This window comes from Danio aesculapii, chromosome 17 (assembly GCF_903798145.1).
Source record: "Danio aesculapii chromosome 17, fDanAes4.1, whole genome shotgun sequence".
Classification (NCBI taxonomy): domain Eukaryota; kingdom Metazoa; phylum Chordata; class Actinopteri; order Cypriniformes; family Danionidae; genus Danio; species Danio aesculapii.
In genome coordinates this window covers 25,491,567-25,513,601 of record NC_079451.1, presented here as the reverse complement: position 1 = coordinate 25,513,601, position 22,035 = coordinate 25,491,567, and the positions used below count along the sequence as shown (strand labels likewise).

General features: G+C 35.5%; 1 protein-coding gene across 4 annotated transcripts in view; it reads left to right on the top strand.

Annotated features, from left to right (window-relative positions):
• rps6ka1 (ribosomal protein S6 kinase a, polypeptide 1) overlaps positions 1 to 22,035 on the top strand; it is a 119,416-nt gene that overhangs the window by 76,470 nt on the left and 20,911 nt on the right. For 2 of the 4 annotated variants that reach the window (XM_056476547.1, XM_056476546.1), the window contains exons 1-4: positions 10,363 to 10,682; positions 14,978 to 15,097; positions 17,763 to 17,844; positions 20,186 to 20,266. In XM_056476547.1, the coding sequence (XP_056332522.1) occupies positions 10,509 to 10,682; positions 14,978 to 15,097; positions 17,763 to 17,844; positions 20,186 to 20,266 (457 nt within the window). In that variant the 5' untranslated portion in view covers positions 10,363 to 10,508. Of the gene's footprint in view, positions 1 to 6,767; positions 6,825 to 10,362; positions 10,683 to 14,977; positions 15,098 to 17,762; positions 17,845 to 20,185; positions 20,267 to 22,035 lie in introns of those variants that run through there. The other 2 variants (XM_056476548.1, XM_056476550.1) reach the window with 2 other exon arrangements.

Sequence of the window (22,035 nt, the reverse complement as noted above, 5' to 3'; positions counted from 1 at the left end):
GTTAGAGTAATAGGGTAATTTTACCATATAAAATAAGGATTACATCCAAAGCAAGTCCCCATAAAACATAAAAACCCAACATTTGTGTTTGTGCGATCAGATTGAGTTGCAGCTTATGCAATACTTTCCGTACAAGTAGTTTTAGCAGAGTTTTTAAGTACAAATCTTTTTAAACTACATGTGTATCATGTTTCACTTGCACACCCGTTAACATTTAAATGACCCATGCCTGTGCTACCCTCTAGTGTCCCGTTGTAGCACTGCATCTACACCCGTTCGCTCGTTCCAAAATAACCCACATGAGAACAATGCCTGCTTCTTAGCGACTCTCTAACTATGAAGTGTTCAGCCACTTGTATACCACCAGCCTGACCACACTGTTCTCAGCTCATTACAATCTCATGTTTATTCGCTCAGTTAATGAGGAGGCCATACATATTCATACACACCTTCCACTGATCAAAGAGGCTCAAACTGTTCATGTCTGCCAATTAATTATTAAGCCTCTTCCAGCCTTTGGCCAGCTGATTGGCATGACCAGTGTAGATGGCATCCTCTCACACACCAGCTGCACAGAACGAGCAGTTCTGCAAATCCAGTGCAACAGGTGGCCACACAAAGAGACACACACATCGCATGTGGCCCAATGAGGAGATTCTGAAAAGCGTGTAGAGCTGTAAATGTTGCTTTCAGATGGTTTTGAAACTGAAGGGAGTCTGAAGGGTGTGTTTTGGGTTTTAAAACTGGTGGTAAAATAGGGAAGGTGTTGGCGTGATGGTTGGGAAGTCACGGAACTTGTCAAGTGCTGTGTTCTGGTAAAGGCTCATGAATATTAATTAGGATGCTTTGACTAAAACTAACCAGATTTGTGTTGGGATAACATGATGGCATTAAGTTAACGTAAGAACTTTTTTTTACAAATTCTAGTGGGTTAAACATGAGGCAATTAAGCTGTCCCCACAAAAAACCAAAGAATTGCTTTTTCAGCTCATTTTAAAGTAGTAGTAAGTAGTTTGAACAAACAGCAAGCATATTTTTTGGAGTGTAATAGACCATAGTAGAATCTACTGTACACTATACATGGTAAAACAAATCTTGCTGCCTTTTTTAATTGAGTCAAATTAACTTTTCTAGTCATTCATTTTCTTTCAGCTTAGTCTCTATTTCAGAGGTCGCCACAGCGGAATGAATCACCAACTATTCCAGCATATGTTTTACGCAGCGGATGCCCTTCCAGCTGTAACCCAGTATTGGGAAACACCCATACACTAGTTCACTACGGACAATTTAGCTTATTCAACTCACCTAGAGGACATGTCTTTGAACTGTGGGAGAAACTGGAGCACCCAGAGGAAACCAACACGGGGAGAACACGCAAACTCCACACAGAAACACCAACTGACCCAACCGAGGCTCGAACCAACGACCTTCTTGCTTCTTGCCACCGTGCAGCCCCCTATTTTTAATTATTATAAAATAAATTAGAAATTACCCATGACAGCTATTACCTTCGGTCCACTATCCTTAATTAAGTTTGGCCTTTCATAAGAAAAATTTGGGCTCCTCTTTACTCTACACCTCTACTAGAGTTTCTAATTCCATGCTGCTTTACCAGTTAAACTCTTAAACGCTAACAAACTCTTTGCATAGATCAGTTAAATATAACTAGCTGGTCCAGCTGTAACATTTCTGCTTTAGGATGAAGTAATTGCTTTCGTTTTTGCTTTCAACATTGACATCAGTACCATTAAATACCTTTTAAAACACTGGAATTGGAGATGCTTGTAGATGCGTAAGTGGTGGGGATGAAATTAGTCATGGCAAAAATTGGTGGCCACATTAAATGACACAACCCCTAAAGCCATTGGGCCTGTGGAAATACACCTGACTGAATGCAAAAGCAGAAACCCAGTGACTTGGGTTGAAATTTGGTTCTGGTCTAAAGTTTCAACATTTCCTACTCCGTGTCCTCATCTAAATAGACAAGAGCCCCTTTCTGCATTTCCCCATTTCTGATGACTCAAGAGGTTGGTGTGTGAGAGAGAGACCGTGACGGATAACCTCACTCAAGCCTCCGTCCTCAATGACTTGGACGTGGAGATGTGGAGGCATATCTTTCGTACCAAGCTACGCACGCAACAGGCAAGTGTACTTGACATTTACCTGAGGGGTTTGTTTTAGGATGAGAGATGAGAGGGACAGGAAACGCATCATCTTGCATGTTGCCATTTTTTTTTCTGATGTGGGAGAGAATTAAAGAAAGTCCAGACATCGCATTATTATGCTTGTATATACTTCATATGTGCTGGTCTAAAATTGTGCGGGTTTTTTCAGTGGGCATGTCCCTAGATGTGCAAGCTGTTTCAGTTTGATTCTAGTGTGTGTGTGTGTGTGTGTATTTGTGTGTGACTGAATGCTGGTTTGAACATTTCTGAAACCGGAAACATCTGGTTTAGGATGCAGAAAGCTGCAGCCTGTAGCTGTGTGGTTTGCTCAGGCTTGCAAATAGTATATTAGGTGTTAAATCCTGTGTGGTTCCACTTTAATATTAATTTTTCGTATTGCCGGATGCTATATTTTTATTTCTAGTTTAGTTGCACCTAATTGATGAGCATATGGAGATGGACGTGCACACTGCTATTGCAAAATATTGGTAGCAAAAGTGCATTTTGTTTTCTCTGTTGCTGTTTTTTTATCATGATAAAAATGATATTTGTGATATTGATGATTTGTGAAGCCTAGCAGAAGCCGATATAGATGTAGATGCTTATAAATATGGAGGGTTAAAATAGAATCCATAACTGTTACACGGTGTTTAACATGCTAAAGGTCGCTGTTGATTGCAAGAGAGAATAGTAGAGAAGTTTCTTTCTCGTTCTGTCAACCTTAGCTGAAACAGGAAGTTTCGACTTGTTCCTGCTGTCATATGGCTTTGTTAACAGGATTGTGTTCATTTTGTGATGTCAGCTCCATACAATTTCAACAGAATTTCAACACTGAAAGACCATATTAGTGTCCTTCCTACACAAAACGAAGGGACTAGTTGACTGAATGGATTCTGTCATTTGATTAATCGTGAATTGTTCCGAGTTAGTTTGGACTGGCTAGAATACAAAAAAACAAATCAAAAAATTTGTCGGGCACTGTTTAATTGTGAACAGGTTTAAAGTTGGTAGGCTTCAAATAGGTCTAAATGAGTCGTTCGTTTTATCCAGTTTTCTGAAGTCATACCATATTTTTGTGTGAAAACAGGCCTCTATGGATGTTTAATCTGCAATTCTTTACTTTAAGAGACTCGAGTATATAAAATAGAAGCTCTGAGAGAAATCATCTGTTTTTAATGTATTTCTTTACTATAGAAAACTGTTAGCATACTAGCTTGCAAATGTAAACATTACCAAAGACCTGCTTCATCAGATCATGTGAACTTCTTTCTCTGATAAACTTGTTATCTTGTAACAATTACACTAGTTTGAAGTGATGATTAAGACCGCTTTCAGCCCAGTTAATAGTACAAGCTCACTGTGCTTGTTTTTGGTTTTCATGTTATTATCTGTATCTGTGAAATTGTTATTGTATTGTGTCCCTGGTGCGTTGTTTCTGCTTTTTATGTTGCCTCTTGGTCAGGTCGTCATTGTAAATGAGAACTGGTTCTCAATTGACTTACCTGGTTATATAAAGGTTATTATATGGCAAAGCTGTTTAGAAAGTGTTGAAAGCTGCTAGCTTAACAAAAGATGCTACCCTAGATAACAAATGTAAACATTACCTGTTGAAGCGTCATTGACAATCTGCTGAAAGAAATCTCCATTCACCTTATTCTACAGGTATTTATTCTTATTCTTCGCGGGCACAGCCATTTGAATCTTTTTGGCTTGAGACTTCTGGTCTCAGTCTTATTATATGATTCTGCTTTGTCTGTATAATCATGCAAACACTTTTTTGTGGAGCAAGTAGTTTGACCGCTTTCTGCGGTTTATTATTTCTAGTGATTTTTCCCTCAAGGAGAATGAAGTTCTAAAACAATCGAAAAAGTGACTGCACTTTAAAAGGTCAGTACTGTAGCAATTTCTCACACACTGTCAGAAAAAATGTGCAAAATTTGTACCTTAAGGGGTACAATGGCTTGTTACTGGGGCCGAATCTTTAAGGGTACACCTGTTGTACTCATTTACATGAATATGTATTTATACCCTAGCAGTACATGCCTTCAAAGATCAAATTTGTACCTCTGCTGAATAATTGTACCTTATGCTGTGGTAAATAAAGTTCACACACAGTCTTCCACAGTGACAAAGTTAGCACCCTTTGATTTCAGTTTTGTACTGATTTGTGCTGATTTATCACATTTATTAAGCATTTAAATATATAAAATACCCACAGGATGAATGTTTAAGCTCTGCCACAATGTCATAACAGGATACAATACACAATTAAATTTTTTTTTATGAGCACACAATAATTGTAACCTGATACCTTTAATATTTATTAAATATTCAAAACTATTATATTAGTACGTTTCAAGGGCCTGAAGGGCCGTCTGCCTTGGTTTATAACACCCCATTCAAAGTCAACTCTTACTGTATGCGCAAGGAAATATGAATCATACAACACCAGTATTAAAAACTTGCCGCACAGAAACCAGTGCAGTATTGACATTTAAAATGTATTTAGGAAAGAGTAATTTCGTCTACATTAGCAGTCACCTATGCACAACAGTCTCATTTGAAACGCGTATAAACATTTCAACATTCATTCCACGTGAATTTGTAAAAATGTTCTGTAGATGTAATAACAGCAATGACAAGTTTCTCTGTGCTTGTACCTACTACCGTGTCAATCTCATCAAGGGTGTTGGGCAGGGAAAATTCTTAACATTGTTTCATCCTGTTTTTCTCAGTTGATTTTGGCAATATTAATGAAATGTCTATAGCTAGTAGCAAAAATACTGATACTCAAAACGCATGCATCAAAGTAAATGCAAAGATCCAAACATTGCTGTTTGGTGCAGACCCAGTTGCCAGTTTTCTCTGACAACTGTGCTGATATATATATAACGTTTTCTTTGCCATTCCAGATGACTTTATGAATAAGTTATTTGCGTCATAGCAGAGATGTATGGATGCAGTCCTCCAAGCTCATGGGAGTTATTAAGTCTTTCTCCACTGCACCATGACTTTATATTCTACACTGTACATTTTTTCTGTTAAGTGACAAGATTTTTTGTCTTAGCGAAGTCAGACCTTACTATCCTAATTAAATAATTAAAAATCAAGGCATATAGCCTACTAATCAATAAAATGTCGTACTTACTGCTCAGTAGTTGTCAGTAAAAAACGGTGGGTGCTTATATATGTTGGTTATTTCTTCCAAATAACCAACAACTCATGATAATTATTGTGCTCCTTAATGACAATGACTTGCTCCTTTGTTTACGCAAGTGATTGTATCTTTGTTTTTGCCTTAAATGGTTGACCCTTTGACAGTTGGAAACATATTTGCATCCTTTTACCCTTAAGTGGTGCAGATGTGGCCATTATGCGTTATTCACTCGTCATCCCCCAATTTGTCACACACAGTCATGCACTGTGATGCAGCAGTAAAGGCTGCCTTTTCATTTTAAAAGAAAAACACTTTTGCGCTCCAACAGGTGGCGCAAGGAACAACCACTTTTCCATTGTCGGGCCACTCCAAGCAAACACCCCCCAAATCAAACAATCCATCCAGGTTCGCGTTTCCGAAAACCATTCTTAGCCAACTAAGGTCGCAAGTTCTATCATTATAGACATAGTTTGTTGATTAGGTATTTCCCAAATTCATTGTTCCAACAAACATTCGCAAACTGCGTCGCAAACTTTTACATTTGCAGCTATTTCTCTAGAGCTAAAGTTGCATAGTTCCTGGTTGTGTTCTATTCCCAGTTATCCCCCTATACCCTTTCGAGTGTTCCAACATTTAAACTTGGAATTATTTTAAAAAGTTAAAGCATTAAAGTCATCTCGCTTGCATGTAATTCGCTCTTATCATAGTGCACTTAAATCATAATATTACCCAAATAGTTTACATAATATTTCAAAACTCCTGTTGTTTATTGTTTAGTTTTTTTATAATAACTAAAATCTTTTCAGATCCATTGTAAAAAGAAAATTAAAAATGGCTAATACTGCACTTTATTAGTAGTATATATATATGACACTTATAACTTGTTATAGCTTTTTTGTTTCATAGTGGTTTATTTATATTTTGTTATCCGGTTTTTGTATGCTTTTTTTAACAAATATTTTATCTACATGTTTATGACACTGTTAGCCTTCCATAGTTAATACATAGTTTGTATGTCATTCTGTTACATTCCTACTTTTCTATTATATTTCTGTACATATGAGTACCATAAGGTGCGACTATGAACCATTGAGGGTACAATTTCACCATTTGTACCCCAAGTGTTCACAAATGGACCCCGACTGTACCTTTTTTCTGACAGTGTAGGCTTTAAATGACACATACTACGGCAGAATTGACTTTAATCTAAAATATTATGTTTTCTTTTGTTATTTTAAACAATTTGGTTTCAGAACAAATTTTGCTCTCTCAAGATTGATGCAAACCTGGAACAGCAATGTCTGTTTTTGGTGTTTGGGTGAACTAAAATCAAAACTTTGGTTGAGAAATTTTGGAGTTCTTGGCACATCAGGACATACAAGAGATATTTTGTACAAAGTTTGACTGTTTTTTTGTTAACTTTTTCCTCAACCCTACATGAGCAGTACAAGGCACAGCTCTTCTACAGTCTAGAGAAAGAGATTGCCGCTGTCAGTGTGAAGGTAAGATATCTGGGGTTTTCTGCTGCCGCCTGCTTTCCTTTCTGAGCTTCATCCTGCAATCTGTGTGCTTGGGTTTTTTGTGGGATTCAGGATAAAGGAAGAGGAGTGCTGAAACTTTCATGGCTGTCTTGGGTGTTTGTTGTTTCTTTGATTATTATGACTTCCTCTGCTAGTATCAGGCTGGAGTGCTCGGGGTCAGAGGAAGAACCTGTGTGCTTTAAAGAAGCACCGTATTTTTAGCGCTGTTGATGGCGGATGAGAACACAGACCGGGGAAATCAGCAATGCATTATGGGACAGGACGAGCCCTTGTGTGTTCAGCTGACGGAAACAGACATTCAGATAAAGCTCAGACAGGGACTTTTCTCGTGGTCCACTTCTGTTTGTGGTTATGTTGATATTACAATCATCTAATTCATTCTTTCTTTTGTTTGTTCTTTCATTTGTTTGGTTGTTCATTCTCGTTTCTTTTCGTTGTTTGTTTCATTTGTTTTTCATTTTATTTTTGTTTATTTCATGTAGCAGCATAACCGATACAATATTTCAGCTTAAAAAGGGATACAATTTTTACTGCCATCATTTCACTTTTTATACAAATATAGAAAGTTACAAAACTCAATGTAATAATTAAATAAAGTAAATAATAATAATGATAAAATATTAATGTAAAGAATATTAATAACAAAATTTACACAATTCAATGAGGATCAAATATACTACTATGGAGCTAATAATATGGCATAACAATCTGAATTTGAATTGTGTTAATTTGAATTATTGACAATTGTAATGTAATCTGAATTTCTATATGCCATTAAAAAATGATTTAAATTTGAATTTCATAACTTGAATATTGAACGTCTGAAATTTAAGACAACTGAATTTTTCTTTTTGACTTTTCGGTGATCGTCTACTCTTCCCTGTTGATCACCCCTGACCTACTTTTTGCCGAATCTGAATTTCTGGTTTTGAATTGTAGGATTTTGAATTGGATGTTCTAAATTTCTTCATCTTGAAAACTTGAAACTATTTTTACAAACTGGATATCTGCAGTCTATGAACACAAAAATTCTGAAGTTTGAAAATAGGTCTATAAAAAATTCAGCCTTGAAAAATTCAGTTGTCTTAAATTTCAGATATTCAATATTCAAGTTATGAAATTCAAATTCAAATTGAGAAATTTAAATTCAAAAATTTTAATGGCATATAAAAAATTTTATTTAATAAATTACAATTGTCAATAATTCAAATTAACACAATATAAATTCAGATTGTTTTGCCATATTATTAACTCCATATACACCTATTAGTCAAACTCTGTATTAAATAATATTTAATCTTTGTTCTTAGTCTGAAGAGGAGACTTTGAGAAAAAGCTTACTGGTTATTAAATTAGGAAATGCGTACGTACCTTGCAGATTAAAAATCCAAAATCTAATATTTTATGCTTCTACAAAATCTGGTTAGAATAACCTTACATATTCAGTCCATTTAGTCCAGATATTTCTGAATACATTCATTTGAAAGCATTTTCTTCCATAACATAAATGTCATATACAATTTCCAACCACTATTTCATTCATTCATTTCTTTTCGGCTTAGTCCCTTTATCACTATTTCTGCATCTTTGAATTTTTAGACTTTTATTTGTTATTTTGATTGCTGCTTTATTTGTTCTTTCTTTTTTCTTTCCCCTTTGTTTATACTTTTCTTTAAGTAGTTTTTTTATTCATTGGTTTGTTCTTTTAATTCATTTATTTTGTCATTTCTTTTTATTTATTCTTTTCATTATCTTTGTTCACTTGTAGTTGTTTGTTTGCTTTTACTTTTGTTTATTCTTTTCTTTTCACTTGTTTTTTTTAATCTTTTCTTTTTGTCCTTTTTTATTTCTTTTTCTTACACTTTTTATTTTGAAGAAATAAACAAAACACAAAAAGAGTTTATTAGTCATTTAGGACTAGGGATGACCGATATAGATTTTTTGGCCGATATCAATAGCTGATTACTATTTAAGATTTGGACGCCGATAACCAATATAAGCAGATAAATATAAATATTTCAAAATGTTATATTTTTATACAGTGAACAGCTGATTTTATTTTTAAAACTTCATACAAGTTTGAACTGATCCTAGAATAGTCTAGTCAAAGCAAAAAAGCAATAATTTAAAAATCGTAAGATGATTATATAGACCTATATTCATGATTAATGAATAAAAAATCAGCATGCCAAGAATAAATTATTTCCTTTTTCTTCACATAGCAAATTAACATGCATCTTGACTGTTGCATAAAAACAGTAGGTTAAATAACAAAACAGGATTTATTTAACAAACAATTAAATGAAATTAAATGAAAATGAAAGAACTAAGAACTGAAACCAGCTCAAATGTTCTTGAATAAAACATGTTACAGTAATGTACATACGTACAAATATGTAATGTCCAAAAAAGCATTTTGAGGAGTGTTTTGACAGTTCAGAGCCACCGCATGAGTGAAAAGCTAAATGCAGATAGTATTACTTTAGAAAATGCAGCATAAATTCGTTTAGCTGCAGGTGCTGTGTGATGCGGAAACACCAGAACATTGAGCACAGATGACTTTGAAAAACTGTGTACATAATATAAAGACAGAATGTGGCGGACAGTTAAGAACACTTATGCTGGATTTAGTGACAGGCACACATCTCCCCTACTGCTGTGAAGGCTTTGTTAGATCACTATGTGTGTGTGCGGTGATAGCCATCACGTGTGCTCGTTATAATCATTATAAATATGCTGATCAAAATGAGTACAATCTTACATCAACAACACAAAGCAAGCAACGCATTGATAAGAACAAATAATCATATTAGATTACAATTAACCCAAGTTGTTTAGCACATGTGCATCGCTGCTATATGTTTACTCATGTAATATTTTTCCTGAAGTGATTTAAACCAAAATACACAATGACACCCCATCAAACATATCTACATTGATAAGGAACATGGGTACTTACTGAGTTATTAACGCACAGCAATACCACACAAAGAAAGGACGAACTTTGAAGAAATAAGCAATGTGAGGAAAGCTCCGTTGTAGTGCACTGGATAAGTCTGAACAAGTTCGACCCCTGCTTGTGCAAGGCAGGCAGTTCTGTACAGTTACATAATCTATTGGCTTAAAGATATCGGCCTAATTTTGATATCGGACCAATAGCGATAACATTAAAAATAGCATTTATCTGCCGATATTGATATGGTCTCCGATATATCATGCATCCCTATTTAGTACATGATTATAAAATATTCATCAAGTACACATAAATATAAAAAATACTTCAGATATATAAAAACAATTGAATAAAACTGAAAAAATATGTTTTCTTTGAGCTATATTTACATTAGCGTGTGATTATTCTGTCACACATTACTTTCACACATCCGCCCTCTCCCTCTCTCTCTCTCTCTCTCTCTCTGTTTATTTTTTTCTCTTACCAGTTCTGTTTTCAGGTCTCAGTCTCTTCCTTCCTCTTCCTGTCTTCACTTTAGCTGTCGAATAGGGCAGAGCAAACACCAGTACCATCTCACTCACACAAACACACACATTTCGCTCTCTATCTGGGATGAGTGTTGTTGTCGCGACCCCAACTGCAGGCGGATGGGGGTAACAGTGAAATGCCCTGGCTAGAGGAGAGATGAAGAGATGGAGAAGGAGAAAAGGAAGTTCAGTAAAGTCAGTCAGTTGTTGACTCTTTACCTGTTCAGGCGTCAGCACAGTAAGACTTTAGCCAATGGCACTCAGTCCAGAGAGGACACGAACAGCACCACAAACTGCACTTCATCTAGTGCAACTTTAACTGAACTTACAACGTGGACGGTCAGTAAAGGCAGACTCTAGCACAAAATATATATGCATAGCTGTGGTGTTGGCTTTTGTTGTTATGAAGTGTGTATGTGGAGAGGAAATGTTTCATTTGGTTTGTTGAATTGGGTCACACTAATGTGAATAAGTGCAGGTAATAACATTCAGATTCATTCGTTTTAATAGCTTAAATTTTGCCTTCCTTTTAAAGACATTGATCTTTCGTGCAGTGTTCCTCTGTGATCATGCTCATGTTTTTTTTTGGTCCTACAAGTGTTAGCACGGAAATGAACAGTAAATGCTGTTCAGTCAAAGTATTTAGAAAAGCAGTAATGTGTCTTATTGGTTAAATTAATTGATGAATCAAATAAACTCTTAATGGTCATGCTTATATTTACATACAAACGACACAGTGTTTACTAGACTTCACTTAAAAATCTGGTTATATTCTGGTGGTGATATCAAAACATGAGCATCCATGCATCAATTTAGACATTCAGTGTAAGGTATTTACATGTGTGAAATGGGGCAACAGGCAAAAATCTTGAAAATGGATCAGTTTATGTCTTGTTGATAAAGGAAGATGGTTTAATATTTACATGACCACACATGCTTGAGTGTAATTAGTTGAAGGCAGCAGTTCACCCAAAAATGGATATAAAGTTGTTTTAAACTTTTATGAATTTCTTTCTTCTGTTAAAACCAAAGTGGATAAACTGAAGAATGTTTGAACAATGAGCTAATGGCATCCATAGTAGGAACAAAATACCACGGAAGACCATGATTGCTTTTGTGTGTATGTGTTTAGCAGAAGAAAGAAACTCAAACAGGTTTGAGAAAAGTAAAGGATGAGTTAATTTTTGGATGAACTTTCCCTTTAAATATCACTTTAACTGGGGGTGCCCAAACTTTTTCTTATGAAGGGCCAAAAACCACATTTGATTGAGGCTAGTGGGCTGAAGGTAAATATAGTCATCATGGGTAATTTCCTAATTTATTTAATAATATATAAAAATAACTAGAAAACATTGCTTTATATTAACTAATATGCTTATTTTACATTTTGTAATTGAACTTATGACAGTAAAAGCAAAAACAATCTCCGTTATAACAGAATGGAGATTAGAGCTGGGCGATATGGCAAAAATGCAATCTTGATAATTATTTTCCATATTGAACAATAATGATATACATTTCATTTTAAGTTCTTAATGCTTCCAGATTTAAAAGAGTACCCCAACAATGACTGAAGCCACAACAATTAGAGGGTCTATTAAATGCCATATTTTCAGCTGATAATTTTTCGGTGGCCGAAAATCTCCAATATCAACACACTTTCTAGATTCCCATTGTGGCACATTTCTGCTGTACGATTGGCTCTTAGATCAATATAGAGTAAAAAGTCCAGAGCTGATCATTGTTATTGACATAAATTTTATCACAATTTGATATAATATCGTTTATGAGCCCAGCCCTGGAGATACTCTAATTTTTGCCGTGATTTGCTCGCCGATGTCTTCTGCATAGTCCACTATCCGTCGAGTGACAGTATTTACATTTGAAAAAATCTGATTCATTTACAACATTTAATTGAAACATTTGCATTTTTTGTATCTCAGGAATAAAACAAACCAAAAAACAAACGTTACGTCAATTTAAACATGACAAAAGGCATTTTCCTCAACCGTCTCCATCATTCTCACTATCCTCTCAGATGGGATGGTAGGCCAACTCAAAGGTTACAATGGGCCAACCTTGGCCCGCAGGCCCTAGCTTGGGCATCTCTGCCTTAAACCAATAAATTCAAATAAACTTTTAAAAGAACAGTTCAATTTATTTTTATTTTTTGTCAGGGACAGTGTAGATTAATTAGCATTGCTGCAAATGCACCAGAATTAGCCAGAAGGCTATTTTTCGTCCGTTGTCCCTGGACCGATGTTAAAATCGTCACCCTAAAAAACAATACAAAAATTATACAATCAGTCAAGTATAACTAAGAAGCACTAGAATAGACATAGTTAAATAGATATTAATAAATAAAATGTATATGAACAAAATAAACTTAAAACACCAACATTATGTAATAGAGATAAGAGTAGTTAAAACATATTTAAACAACCAATCTTTAAGATGACAGGCACAAAGGGTATCATGATACAAGCTAATACGAATAATGACACGTCTGATGTTCTGTAAACCAGATTTTAAAATGTCTTGTGAGCATATTGTAAGTGGTAATTTTCTTATGGTCCCAGGGACCGTTTACCCCAAAATTGAAAATTCTCATGTCATTTTAAACTTAAACAAGATGTTTTGAAGAATGTTGTTCATTAAGCAGTTATGTTGACCATTGACTTCCATTATAAGGGCACACACATATACACAAAATCAAAACGTCAAGACATTTGTCAGAAAGTATATTTAGTGTTGCACCAGACAAAATAAGCCATACAAGGAAGGACATGGCAGTAAACAAAATTCTGCATTTAAATGGTAGATTAGTAATGTAATTAAAATGTTTCCAACTTCCTATTGAGTGATGATGTTGGTGGTGAGTTAGTCAGCTTGTGGGTTGTACATTTTACCGTTTGTGTGGTTTTATTAAACCATGTTCTCAGAATGCTCATCTTCTCCTCTAACCTGATTTCCAGCAGAGACTACATGATTTTGGTCTGAACTTCTAACTAGCCAATTGCTAATATAATAGCTAAATCCAATTACAGTAGCTAACATCTACTAACTCTAATGATCTTATCTAAATGCATAAGCTTCTCATCTGCACCACTGCTGATGAAGCTTGCCAAATAACAAAATAACACAGTAACAGGTGGTGGTATTTAAACCCTTCATAGGGCAAATCCTAATTGGAAAAACCCTGGAGTGTTACAAGGGCTTATTACAAGGGTTTAGTTGATCCGTTAGGACTTTGTATATGTATAAAAATGTATATTGTAATCAATTTCAATTAAGTTACAATGTTCTTCACTCAATAAGGGGTTAATAGTCTCATGATAATGCAAAAAATGTGTGTTTAAATCAGGTCAAGCAACAATCCCTGAAAACTTTCTGATATAATGGTTATATTTTATCTCCTAAAGCAGGCACTTTATTGAAAGATGAATCCCTCCTGGAGCCTCATTCAGATGTTGTGATGCTGTTAAAGTCACTGACAATACTAATGATTAACTCTTGAAATTAAAGTTAAACGTTCAGTGACATAGATACATTATTTAGTGTCCTCTTGCAAGGGAGACTTAAAGTCCTATCTATAGAATCTATATAAAGTCCAAAGTATCTTTTTTTCTTGTGTGTTTATATTAAGGTGCACTAGTGGTTCTCAATTCCAGTCCTCATGCCACCCCTTCTCCTCCCGGCCTGCACATTTCGTATTGCAGCGGCCATTTTAGATTTTGCATGTGAAATTGTGTTGTACGAGGCTGGGATTAAACAAGTTGATTGGACATTTTTAAAAAATTGGTCCATATTTTAAATCTCTGTACAGAGAATTCATGTTTTGATGTTCTACTGGTCTCATGTAATCACGTGATGCGATTTTGCAGGTCAGAGTTTACCAAGCTTGAACTTTGCAATGCAGCGAACTGTGAAACCTGCCGCACAAGCTTGCGTTTCCAGTCTGTCGCATTCACATGCGCATGAATGGAAGACTATGGAGCGAAAAGTGCAGTGTGACCGTGGCTTATGTCTTCCTTAGTTAACACACCTGATTCAGATCATCGCCTTATTAGCAGAGAGATCCATGAATTGATCCCTTTGTGTCAAATAAGAGATCCATACAAAATGTGCAGGACGGGGGGCCCCCGAGTACCGCGATTGAGAACCACTGATGTACACAAACAAGTGAATGCACAGTTTTACAAAACTATAGTCGTTTTGATGATGTCCTCAGACGTTTGACACAAATTAAATGAACTAATCACATTTTTCAGAGTAGTGATTTAAAAAGTGAGACTTTTTGTTTTGTTAACTTAATTTTTATAGTTATGCACATAGTTCATTTACTTAATAGTTTAAGGGCAGCAGGTTTACTAGCATTAAAGTCAACTAATCACTTTAAAACAAAGAGTTTAGTCACGTTTTTAAAGTAAAGCCAACTAATTTCTTTTTACAGTGTAGAAAGATTCATCCTTAATAGATTGTTCTCTCTCAAAACGTTCAGAATCAAGTCAGCATTAACAATTAAGCTCATCTTCCTGACCAGTTGGCTCTATATTCTACAGTATATGACATATTCCGGCCACAGTTAAGCTCATTCCTGAGGTTGAAATCCATTTCTGTCTGTTGTGTTGTAGGAAGATGGTGAGGAGATCAAGGAGATCAACATCACACATGTGGTTAAGGAGGGATCAGAGAAAGCAGATGCATCGCAGTTCGAGCTGCTCAAAGTGCTTGGACAGGGCTCCTTTGGAAAGGTAAAAAGAACACCATACATTTTGTATTTGTTCATCGACGCCTTGTTTGTCAGTTTGATTTGTCTTTAGCCTATAAGATGCTGCAAAAACTGTGACTTCTTTCCAAAAGCAAGCACTAGTTCATTTTCATTTCATAAAGCTTTTAAACTTGTTAAACATAAACATTTAAGTTTTATTCCGAATGCTGATTTTTGCTTGAAGGGACAATTCGCAACAAAATGTTCTCACTCTTTACTCTGCATCAAGTGGTTCCAAACCTTTATGAGTTTCCTCTTTCTGTTGTAGTAGCCATTTACAGTACAGTACTTCCATCCATTTTCAACAGAAAAAGGAAACTCTAACAGGTTTGTGACAAGTGAAGGTAGAGTAAGTGATGACTTGAGAAGTTTTGGGAATACGTCAAAAGAATAAAGGATACATTAAAGTGATAGTTAAGCCTTCTACATTGTTGCTATTTAACACTTTACTTCTGAATTTCGGTTTATCTGACAGTCCTGAAAATGTCAAATCATTGAAAATGCCAAATTACTGTAACGTAATTATTTATGAAGAGTGACAGAATATGAGACTGAAGACTGGAGCAACATTCAGCTTTTCCATCCCAAGACTAAATGACGTTATATTATTTTTTTTAAGAAAGAAAATGGTTATTTAAATTGTTACAATATTTTTACAGTATATGAAACAATAAATGCAATATTTTTTACTTTCTTTGATTAATTAAACAATTAGTGTGAAAGCATTGGACATTTGTGGGCCGTAATAGTAAACATTTAACAGTGAATTGTTGATTATGTTTTTTCCCTAAATATCTTTGTTGGACCCCCCCACCCCTCAACTAGGCATACAATAACAATGCTGCCTACAAAACAGCACATATCCACACCCTTCTTATATATGTATATACACATATACATACACACATATACACATTCAAATAACATAACAAAAAATAAATAAATAAAATAATAATAAATAAATTTAAAAAATGAATTGAAACGTTGAAAAATAGATAATAAAAAAATAACAAAAACAATAATACAATAATAATAAAAAGAAATAAAAAAACATGTTTACAAACACACGATTTATTATGAAATATTATATATGGTTCCCAAAGATAGTCAAAGTCCTTCTGCTTGCCTTTGATAATATAAGTTAGTCTCTCCAGTCCAATACAGTTCAATATTTCTTTTTCTCACAATTCTATGAAGTATCCATGTGTTTCCAGTATAATGCAATAGCCCTTCTGGCTAGACGAAACCCAAAATCCCAAATTTTTGTCTTACCAGTTCCATAAGATACAAATCAAGAATACAAAGCTTGGCATTTAAAGGATTATATTATTAAACATGTCTGACATACATTTAATTATCTCTTTCCAAACCTTTGTATTTTATGACATTACCAGAGGCAGTCTAAACATTTAGAGCACACATCTGGAATATTAGCAGACATATGATGAAGTTTAACAGGGGTTATATACATATATACATTCTCATTAACCATTGAAGTAATTTAAACCTGGGATTTATTGTTTGTGTTTGAGCTTTCAAGTAAGCTTAATTCCAGTCTGCTTCATCTATGTATTCTTGCGTATCTGTTTTTCAGACATTTGATTTATCCAATCTTGATTCAGTACTATGTGTGACTGTAAAATTGTAATGCATAGAAACATGACCTCTTTCTTTTAAATGTTGGATAGTTATTTCATCTAACTTTGATAAAGGTGGTATACAGTAATCTGTGTTTTTTTTTTGATGACATGTAACTCTTCAACTGAAGCTATTTAAAGATATGTTTTTAGGAACCAAATATTTTTTACCTTGTTGATTATGTTAATATTGACATTTGACTTTGCAGAGTTTTGTTAAAGTCATGTTCTGTTTTGTCATTCAATTTAAATACAACTTCCTGTGGGAAGTTTTTTTTAAACTTGTGAACTTAAAAAGAGTTATTTACCCAACACAGCAGAATTGAGGAAAAATAACAGAGTTTCTTACATTCTTTTAAACCTTTAAACAATATATTATAACCATTATATTATTTTACCCATCACAGCAGAATTGAGGAAAAATAATTGTTTTTTCATTCTTTTAAACCTTTAAACAATATATTATAACCATTATGATATCATGGTGGTGCAGTGGATAGCACGATGGCCTCACAGCAAGAAGGTCGCTGGTTCGAACCCCGGCTGGGTCAGTTGGGATTTCTGTGTGGAGTTTGCATATTCTCCCCATGTTGGCGTGGGTTTCCTTCAGGTGCTTCGGTTTCCCCACAGTCCAAAGACATGCAGTATAGGGGAATTGAATAAGCTAAATTGGCCATAGTGTATGTGTGTGAATGCAAGAGTATATGGGTGTTTCCCAGTGTTGGAACCCCTGATTAATAAAGGGACTAAGTCAAAAAGAAAATGAATGAATTATAACCATTGTATTATTTTGCCCAACACTGCAGAATTGAGGAAAAAATAACCAATAGAGTTTACATTCTTTTAATTGTTTAAACAAAATATTACAGTCATTCATATTTTAAACCAATAATATAACAAAACAGTAAATATACCAACGGACTGGTCCTAAGTTGCTTTCAGATTCATTCAGCACAACAGTCTGACTAAACTCTAGATTAAAAACATGTTTTTTTTCATCCATGTCCACAGGTGTTTTTGGTACGGAAGGTAACCCCTCCTGACAATAACCAGCTTTACGCCATGAAGGTCCTGAGGAAGGCCACACTCAAAGGTACAGCATCAGTGTAAACACACACACACTACAAACCACACACGTTTCCTTTGCTCACATAAACAACAGATACTTTCATTTCTCATTGTTCTCCTTGCCCTGTTTATTTTGCTTAACTAGAGTCACTCCTAGTTTTACTGTAAACACAATAATCAAGCCTAATCATCCAGTTAACTGTTCCCAATGACCGTTTTCTTGAATTTCATTGAGTCTGTGAGTGTTTCAGTGTCAGTATACACAATCTTTAGGCTTATTCCTTCAAATCTGAGTTGATGTCAGTGTGGAGTTTAAATGAGGTTACAGGTAAACTGTAACTCTGCGGGTTTACTGACTTCCTGTTTTGTTTTTTCTTTTTTTTTTGAGGGGCTTTTTTGTTTTTGGTTTGTACCCCCAAATGACAAGAAATCCCACCTTGCTTACAAACCTGAGGTTAGATTGAGGTGTTTGTTCCTCTTTAATCTCTTTTGTTGTTTCTGTCTTCTCGTTCCTTCTCTCTGTTACTGAAGAGGATCTCTTGACAGATTAGAGTATGTTCTGATGAGAGTTGATAACATCACTTCCTACAAACACATGCTATCTTGATAAACTTCTGCTTCGCACTTCTGTGAAGCTTGACTTCACTGAATCTGCTGTTGTGTCGGTCACTTTTACAGTAGAGCATATCTTCCTTGCTCAGGCTCTGCTAATATTGTTGAATCATGTGAATTTCATAACTGCCATTTGCTTAATTGTACAGCAGTTGTGTTTTTATAAGTGTTGCTCAGTATTTCAGACTGTAAAATAACATGTTTGAATTTAGGGCTGTGCTATATATGACCATATATCCTATGTACAAAATAAAAAGTATATGGTTTCAGTTTATACTTTGTCATATTAAAATAGTATGTTATCATGTCACAAAATAAATTGTTTACTATAATATTGTTTCATAATTTATAGTAGTAGTAGGCGTCCGTCGGTCAGTGTTGACCTGAATGACGTATACTAATTCTTATCTTGAGGCATGACTGATTGTCTGAGACAGCGTCGTTGGTGGCTGAATAGACCAATACGGGAGAGGCATTCTTTGCCGCAGAAGTTGCATTGATAGGTGGCTCCCTGGCTGTTGTTGTTCCGCACCTTTCGGGGAACTCACTTGTCCTCCGACGCACGCATCATGTTCTTTTCACCTGACTTGAGCTGTTCGGTCAGGGTGCACCTCCACTTCAGGCGGTCTGCTGCGAGGTCTTCCCAGGACTGTGTGTTTATGTCGAGGGCTTTCATGTCTCTCTTCATGACATCTTTAAATCGCAGAATTGGGCGCCCTGTGGTTCTCTTCCAGGATGAGAGTTCTCCATAGAGGATGTTCTTTGGGATTCTCCCATTCTCCATGCGGCGTACATGGCCAAGACAGCGCAGACGACGTTGTCGGAGCATGGTATACATGCTGGGAAGGCCAGCTCGAGTCAAAACTTCAACATTGGAGGCTTTGTCCTTCCAGGTAATGCCCAGAATGGGGCGCAGACTTCGTAGGTGGAAGGTGTTCTCCTCTCTTGTCTTGCATAGGTGGTCCATGTCTCACTCCCGTACAGCAGAGTGCTGATGACACAGGCGTTGTACACTGCCATCTTTGTTGTGGTTGGCAGCTTATGGTTTGTCCACACTTGGGTTGTCAGGCGGGCTAGAGTAGAGGCTGCCTTCCCGATCCTCCTGTCGAGCTCAGCATCCAGGGAGAGGTTATCGGTGATGGTGGAGCCCAAGTACGTGAACTGGTGGAAGACATCAAGCTGGTAGTCATCTATTGTGATGGCTGGCGGAGTGGCAGTGTCCTGGCTTGAGACTTTTTTTTTTTTAAACTGATGGTCAGCCCAAAGTCTTTGCAGGCCATGGAAAAACGGCTCATCAGCATCGTGTTAAAAGTTGCAATCTTGAGTTTACAATATTTACTTTTTGCATTTTATTTAGCAATTTTGTTGTTGTTGTTGTGGTTTGGATTGTGGTTGTTGGACGTGTAATTACTAGTTTTTGAAAAAAGCTTTATATTTTATTAATATTTATTTTAGATTTCTACATTTTTAATCAAACATTTGCCCTGAAGTTCTAAATAAAGTGAGATGACACATGAATGAGTACATTTCTGAGTATGAACTTTAAAATGTAAAAAAAAGAGATTAAAAAACTTTACATGCATATAAACTATTAATTGATTGAAATGACAGAAATGGCACTATATATCAGGATATATATAGCATTAATGGGATATGAGATGACTTGTATCCGAATTTGAGCTTTTTGAGCTAATATAATTTGTTAACTTGGTAAACATGTTTCGACTCAAAATGTGAAATTGTTCTCATCACAGTGAGGGATCGAGTGAGGACCAAAATGGAGAGAGACATCCTAGCAGACGTCAACCATCCGTTTGTGGTTAAACTCCATTATGGTGAGTTGGTGAAGCACATTACGAATAATACTTTATCATGCCAGAAGGTAAAATGCTATTTTAAAGTGTCTCAATATTGTGTTTGATAGAGTCTATGAGATGCAAAATGAACTGGTTCGTTTTTCCCATGTAAATGAACATGGACAACAGAACAGGAGCGTACAGAAGTTACACAATGACTTTTAGTGACAAACCCAAACTTTTAGGTTGTTATTCATTAAAAAATCTTGCCATCCACCCTCATGTTCCTTGATGATTGTGTGAGATGAAGTCTCATTGATTACAGTCATTTTAATCTGTTGATTTAGTGTTTCAACGATTCACTCACAAATCCAACTACCCTGGTTTGCAGATTTAACTGTGTAGCTAGTGTTTAAAAGCCTCACTGCATGACGATAATGAGGGAATAATAACGTAAAGTTTACATCCTTTTTTGAAGTTTCAGTGACATGAGCTTGAGCATTATGACAATGTTGTAATTTATGGAATGACTGAACTTTAAATAGCACAAAAAAGCTCTTTGGTTTTGAGTCCGTGATTGATCAAAACAATTAGTGTAATGCCCCATTCACACGGGGCTTCAGCGTCAACGCTTGACAGAGGGTGTGTCTGAAGTTGGGGCTGATACGATCGTCATAGCAGCGTCAGCCAATGAAATTAGTCAGCAATAGGCCACTGTCTGAGCTGGTGTATTTGCATACTGCGATCTAATAGGCTGATGCTTCAGCTTGATAAGTTGAGCAAGTCCCAACTTCTGCAGCGAGCAACGCCACTGAAGCGGCGCCAACGAATTCACAATGTAGTTCGGCAACGCCTGACGTCATCCATTCAAAGTGAATGGGAAGCGTTGAAGCTGACACCCCGTGTAATGGTTTAGTTTAGTTTCGGTTTAGTTTTGGTTTAGTTTCGTTTCGGTTTAGTTTTTGGTGTGGTCTGGTGTATTGTGGTTTGGTTTGGTTTGGTTAAGTTTTTGGTTTGGTTTAGTTAAATGTTTGGTTTAGTTAAATGTTTGGTTTAGCTTGGTTTGGTTAAGTGTTTGGTTTGATTTAGTTAAGGGTTTGGTTTAGTTTTTAGTTTAGTTTGGTTTGGTTTAGTTTTTAGTTTGGTTTAGTTTGGTTTGGTTAAATGTTTGGTTTGGTTTAGTTTGGTTTGGTTTAGTTAAGTGTTTGGTTTAGTTAAGGGTTTGGTTTGGTTTAGTTTAGTTTGGTTTGGTTTAGTTTTTAGTTTGGTTTGGTTAAGTGTTTGGTTTGGTTTAGTTTAGTTTGCTTTGGTTTGGTTTAGTTTTTAGTTTGGTTTGGTTAAGTTTTTGGTTTGGTTTAGTTTGGTTAAGTTTTTGGTTTGTTTTGTTTTAGCTTTTCGTTTAGTTTATTTTAGTTTGGGTTTTTTGTGTTTTTGTTTGATTTTGTTGATTTTTTTTCATATTCACGTATGGATCTGTTGTGCTTCCTGTACACTGCTTCTTGTACATTCTAATGGTTTGATGAAGGTCTATATGTGATATAGATTCATTTATTTTCATTCTCGTTTTTATTTTATTTTTTTATATAATTTTTTTTTCTAATCAAAAAGTCACACATACAATTTAATACAAATAATGACAATCACATTTTTACCATGATTTACAGAAGATACCCACCTAAATGTCATTAAAATAGTTTATACACCAAAAATCATATCAGGCATTTTTAAAACAAAATTCACTTTGCTGATTGTTGCATATTAGTACTTTGTAAGTGAGCATATCAGTCATGAAGCTATAGAAGCAACTG